Source organism: Gossypium arboreum, chromosome 9 (assembly GCF_025698485.1).
Source record: "Gossypium arboreum isolate Shixiya-1 chromosome 9, ASM2569848v2, whole genome shotgun sequence".
In the NCBI taxonomy this organism is placed as follows: domain Eukaryota; kingdom Viridiplantae; phylum Streptophyta; class Magnoliopsida; order Malvales; family Malvaceae; genus Gossypium; species Gossypium arboreum.
Genome location: NC_069078.1, coordinates 60,483,003 through 60,489,085, shown reverse-complemented (window position 1 = coordinate 60,489,085; position 6,083 = coordinate 60,483,003). Strand labels below are relative to the sequence as shown.

The 6,083-nt window shown below is 32.5% G+C and overlaps 1 protein-coding gene across 3 annotated transcripts; it reads left to right on the top strand.

The window, feature by feature from the left end:
* Positions 1 to 744: 744 nt before the first annotated feature.
* On the top strand, positions 745 to 3,564 carry LOC108454671 (uncharacterized). Of its 3 annotated transcripts, none has more exons than XM_017753202.2 (5): positions 745 to 869; positions 1,376 to 1,497; positions 2,718 to 2,835; positions 2,925 to 3,079; positions 3,176 to 3,564. In XM_017753202.2, the coding sequence occupies exons 3-4, from the start codon at positions 2,753 to 2,755 to the stop codon at positions 3,046 to 3,048; spliced, it is 207 nt and encodes a 68-aa protein (XP_017608691.1). In that variant the 5' UTR covers positions 745 to 869; positions 1,376 to 1,497; positions 2,718 to 2,752; the 3' UTR covers positions 3,049 to 3,079; positions 3,176 to 3,564. The 3 variants fall into 3 exon arrangements, with proteins under 3 accessions (XP_017608691.1, XP_017608692.1, XP_017608693.1); XM_017753203.2 differs by having other exon boundaries at positions 753 to 869; positions 1,382 to 1,497; XM_017753204.2 differs by lacking the exon at positions 1,376 to 1,497 and having other exon boundaries at positions 753 to 869.
* The last annotated feature ends 2,519 nt before the right edge of the window (positions 3,565 to 6,083 follow it).

Here is a 6,083-nt window from a genome sequence, read left to right as displayed (position 1 = left end):
AAATTATAACATATTAATAATTGAGTTACCAAAATGAAAAAATGTACTAAAATGAAAAAAATATATCTATAATTTAGAGGTCAAATATAAAGCCTTTTAAGTTGCTAAAGGTATAAAATATTTTTGCAAAAAAGAACTTAATAATTCTTTTGCCCTTATGCTATAAATTATCACTTCGGTAGTTGTATTAATTTTTTTATCAGTTTAGCCTTTGTATTATCATTCTGTATAATCCTGTTATCTTATTTATATTTTCGTTAAATAAATTATTTTATCCAATCAAACATTGCCACATGTAAATAACATTAAATATTGAAAATAAAAAAATCCTAAAGTTTTCAAGAATTTCATGAAGTTGTTAAAAAACTCATAAAATTCTAAAATTTTATAAAAATCCTAAAAGTCTAAATAAACGAATTTTTAATTTTTTAAAAATTCTTTTGAAAATTTTCATGCTTATAATTTTTAAACTATATTTTAAAAGTTTTAAAAATAGATTATAATTTCTTTTAGATTTTTATAATAATTTCCTAAGTTTTAAGTTTTTATTTTGAATTTTAATAATTTTTGTGATAACAATGTTTTTTCTTTCTTCGACAAGTGGCAACATGTTTGGTTGGCTTAACTTTTTTTAGTAGAATGAAAATACAAGGGTCAAATTAATAAAAAATAGTATCATACCAAAGTGATAATTAAGCTATAGTATAGGGGTCAAAAGAGGTATTAAGCCTAAAAAAGAAATCTGAAACGATATCGTTTCAATCATCTATGAAACTAAAAGAACAAGGCCGAGCAAACCCCATTGAAACGCACAGCGCCGCCCCACACGAAGAAACCAAAGATTTTTGTTTTCTCTCTTCTTGATTCCGGTAATTCCATTGAAATCATTCACTTTTCAATGTTTTAAATAATTTTATATGGGATTTATTGATTTGGATTTCTTTTGTTTATTTGATGTTTAACTAGTAATTTGCATATCTCCTGAGGCAGTTCTCATTTTCTTAAGTGTTTTTGATTTATTCTCTGCGTGGTTGTTGAGAAAACTTGGAAGTCTTTGAAATGCCTGTATTGATGCTTTTCGTTATTGGGATTAATAAATGAAAACCCAGCATTTGATTGCTTTACTCTCACTCATTTTCATGTCTGACATGACTATGTTCAATTTTTTTAGTTTTTCTATATGTTTAAAAAGATGAGTCATATTACCTTGCGGATATGTGATGAAGACGAGTTTCGGAAAATTTCCGATGCTTCTTCTGTAAATAATCGTAAAAAGGGTGGTAAAAAATCGTAAAAATCAGAAGATTTCTATCGCTGAGTTGGATTCGTTTAAAATTGCGAATGAGAGTTTGATAGATTCGGACCTTTTGAATAGAAACAGAGTCCTTAGTAGAGAAGCTGAAGATGCTTGGCGAATGGTTAAAGTTCTTGGGTTAAAGGCTTCTTGAAGCAACAAAGTAATCATCGCTGAGCTCATGCGTATTGAGGAAGAAAATTGTAAGTAATTTCTCATTATTTTCTGATTGTGTTGAATCCCCTTGAGTTATATTTTTGGCGTTGGTGTTGAGTATCTTCGAAGTGATTTCTAGATTCAATTTGTGTGGTGTGCTTGGCTTGTTGTTGGGCTCTTTGAGTGAAGAGGATTTTATACTTAGATTGTCAGAGGATTAGGTTTCGGTTTAAAAGTGAGGGCGGTTTGCATGATTGTTCAGCAGTACCGTGTTGATATGCTTCTTATCCAGGAGACAAAGTTTTAGGTTGTCCTTGTGAGAAACGTTAGAGGTATCTGGTACAATGATGATTTTTATTTTGTTTCTTTGCTGCTGATGGTAATTCAAGTGGAGTTCTTGCTATTTGGAACTCTAGTCGCATCAAGTAACAGGTTTATGTGGCCAATAGAGGGGCTATGGTGATGATTTTGATACATGCATTCATTCTTGCAAGGGAGTTTCTTTTTTCTCAGTTGATTGTGGAGATTTATGGAGTGTTTTAGGTGCTTGTTTTGCGGTTTATGCCTCGTGTTAATTTTCATTTTCTATTATTAAGAAGCACTTATTTTGGAGTGCTGGTATTGGTGGTGGTTATGGAGTTACATGAAGCTGATGTTTTGCGATTCAAGGAGTGATTTGGAAGCTGTTACTGATGCTCTTTTAAGGGAATTTTCTTTGCAAATGAATTTTGGTGACTTAGAAAGTTCATTGTTGCAATTTTGAATTGATGGCTAGTGTGTCATGAGTGCTTGGTTGGTGTTTCTTTTATTATTCTTATTGTAAGTTTAGGTGTGTGTCTTTGCTGCAAGTTGTTAGCCGTTTTGATCAAGGAGCGTGATTGTATTCTTGTAGTAGTATTGTTGTTGATGTTTTCAAAGGTGTTTGTTCTCTGCTACTCATTGTGTACTAACCGTTCGGCTAGTCTTGCTTTATTGGGTATTTAATAAAATTTTTATTTTGGCTGAGCAAAAAAGAAAAAATTCCCATGTTGACAGTGGAAAGTTTTGTGCTTTACATGCCTGTTGTGGTAGGTGGATGTGAAAGCTGCTCTTAAGATCGAACTTGGCAATTCTAGTTCTCTTTTTGACCCTCATTCTCTGATTTATATGTGTTTGAGCTGCAATCTGCTATTCTAGAATAATATTTCTTTTATTTGTTGTAAAAATGCATGGATTAACATGTAGAATATTGATAATGGAAATAACAACAATTTCTTTGACTTGTTAGGTCTTTTTCATTGTTGACGTTGGTTTAGAATCACAATGACACAAGCACGGAATGTCATGGTTGCTTCTGGCTTACTAGTTTTTGCAGCTGCAGGCTTAGCATTTCCATTTTATATGGCGTAAGTATAATTCTTTTTCCAGAGCAATGTGTTGCCAAGAGCTATGTTTATCAACTTGAAAAAGTTGAATAATGGTTTGTATCATCCAGGACATCTAGGAGACCTGTAGATTCATCTAAACCACTTCCTCCACAGGCAACTTTTCGAGGGCCTTACATAAATACTGGTTCACGTGATGTCGGACCTGATCACCAGACTTACACGAAGAAATGATCCTTTTTTGTTGATTTAACTGCTGTTAGCTGTAAGTTAACATATGCTCCTTTCTGCACTACATGAATTGGCAACCATTCAGTGTGTTTGTGGAGGCTGACCTAGAAATTCACTATGCTTCTTGCAGCATGATGAGTGACACACTTTTTGGTACTCTCATGGAAAAGGACAAGTGAATACGTAAATATTCTTTTGTAAGAACTTTGATAAGAAAAATATGACATACACTATCATCATCTTTGTTCCAATACACTTGGTAAGATTTCCTATGCTGATAGTTGACAGCTGCCATGCAACTTACTAAATATTGGGTTGGAAATAGTAGTCAAGGCTAGTTTGCCCGTTTGGTAGATGCTATAGTTGTGTTCAATATGTTATGGCCGAAACGGTTTGCTATAGTATGTGCTTAGCTAGTTGTTGTGGTATACTTTTCAAATCTCTGTGGCCATAAAAGCTTTCTTTTGAGTTTCTTTATAAATCCTAAGATTTCGTTGCAAGCCCTATAGGGGTGTATAATACTTTGTGCTGATGTCCATTGTAGATGTTTCTGCAATGCATGTATCCCTCTCTTTACATTTAAATACGCACACAAACATATAATGCTTGCTTATTTATCAATTAATGGCTTTGTGGGTCGGCTGCCTGCTTTTCTTGCATCTTTACCTATTTTCTTGAAGAGAAAAGTTTGTGTGTTGAAACACTGATGTCATTCTTCTACTGAGTATAGAAATAGAGTCATGAACCAGCTGTTTGAGGGAAACTTTTGGACATCAACTTACATCTAATAAAATTTTGCCTAATATATTGAATTAATCTGGAACTTTGTTATCCAAACAAATACTTTTGTTACTACCAATTATACTTTTATACTTTAATTGGTTTCAAATAAGCATTTAAACTTTAATTGATATTCAAATAAAATAAGTTTTTAGGGTGTGTTTGGATACCAGAATAATTAGATGAAAATGTAATTATTAAGGTAGTAATTATACCCATTTGTAATTACTAAGAATTGTAATTTCCTAAATTTGTTTGACTGACATAGTATAATAACATTGTAATTCATTATGTCTTTGGTAGTGCAAATTATAATTTTATAGTTATGTAATTTAACATTTTGTAAAAAATATTAATTACTATAAAAATTATCATAAATAAGTAACAAAATTAAAATTAAAATTAAATCATTTTATAATATGTTAGTCCAAGAAAATAGTCAACAATACGATTACAAAAAAAAAATGACAAGAAAAATAAATGTCTTATGCAATTTTATCTAATTGTTCTAACATTTCATATTGTTGAGTTATTCTCTTTCTAACATTTATCATGTAATTATTAATATGTTGGTCTTTAACCAATTTACTAATCACCTTAATCGAAATTTAAATTTGTATTATTGAGATTATCAAGACCTTTTTTATTTATTCTTCAAAGTATCAATCGTTCCAATTGCACTTACAAATAAAGTTATGAAATATGTAATATGCTAATAAGATCTAACTTTTGATTATATTGAGGTGGTGGTGTTAATATGATTTTTTTAGAATAATAAATGTTTTTTCAATCATATTTCGAAGCTTTGAATGCCTTGGATTAAAAAGCTCACAAATTATTTTTAGTATTTGTGTTTAATTTTATTCTCTCAAATTGAATTGTACTTCATTATATGGTACAAAAAGAACTTTTTGTATAGGCATAATCAAATTTGAAAGCTACCAAATGCAATTTTTAACCAATTTTAGAAATTTTCCCAAACACCGTTTCTTAAGGCAAAATTCAACTTTGTAATTTTCAATTTTAATAGTTTTTTTTTGTGAAAAATAAGCAAAATTACAACTAAAAACCTCCTAAGAGATTCTAAAAGCTTTATCTTGCTGAATAGCCGTGGCCATCAAATCATAAGGCACTTCAAAATTCTGGAGGGGTGACTTCCAAGAGAGACTAATCTTTGCCAATTGATTTGCAATTAAATTACACTCCCTAGTGACTACTTAAATTCCTATTGACCATCAGAACGCAAAAGTTGTTTAATTCTTCTGAGAACAGTAATGCCTGAATCCACTGATACTTCCATGGACAAAGCTTTTACCACCTCAAGATTATTAGAGTGAATTCGAACTTTTTTATAACCCTTGTTTAATAGAATGAGAATTCCATCAAGGATGCCCCAAAGTTCTGCCTCCAAAGGTGAGTATCTACTCAAATAATGGATGTATCCCAAAATCCAATTGCCGCTCCGATCTCTAACCACACCTCCCGCTGAAGCATTTCCAGAATCTTTAGCGACTGCTCCATCAGAAAATAAATGAACCCAATTATCAGCCAAGTGGGGATGAGTTTGAGCATTGGTTGCAGTAGATTTGACTTCAGCAAGAAACGGTTCAAAATGTTGAGCCTAACTGAGAGAGGTTTTAATGGTCTCATATGCCGTCCAATTGATGTTTTGGAAGATGAAAATATTCCTATTCTTCCAAAGTCTCCAAGCAATTATCCTAAAAAGGCACGACCAAGTAATTCATTTATCCTTCAATTTATCATAACAGCAAAGATTAGTGGAAAACCAAATTTGAAAAAAGTTAGAAAAAAACCTGGTAATCTTCTCAGGGGGACAACGAGCATCCAAGCTTCCTTAGCCGTCGAGCAATCGCGGATGACATGCAGAATATCCTCATTGTCCTGCCCACAAAGAGGACACGTACTACTTTGTCCAATCCCTCTCCTAGCTCGTTCTAAATTAGTAAGAAGCCTCTGTTTGGCTACAAGCCAAAGAAAAAGACGAACTCTCTATGGGCCTTGATATTTCCACATGAGCTTCCAAGTAACATCATAAGGATTCCAAGAGCTCTCTTTTAAAGCCCAATAAGCACTTCGAACAGAAAAGGACCCTGACCCAGATCGAGCCTAAATGATCCTATCCGCACCCCATCAGGATGTGGAGGGGGAATACTTACTATACGCTTAATCACGTTGTCAGGGAGTCATAAACGAAGCAGATCCAAATTCCTAGTACTATTAAGGAGCACCCAATCTCT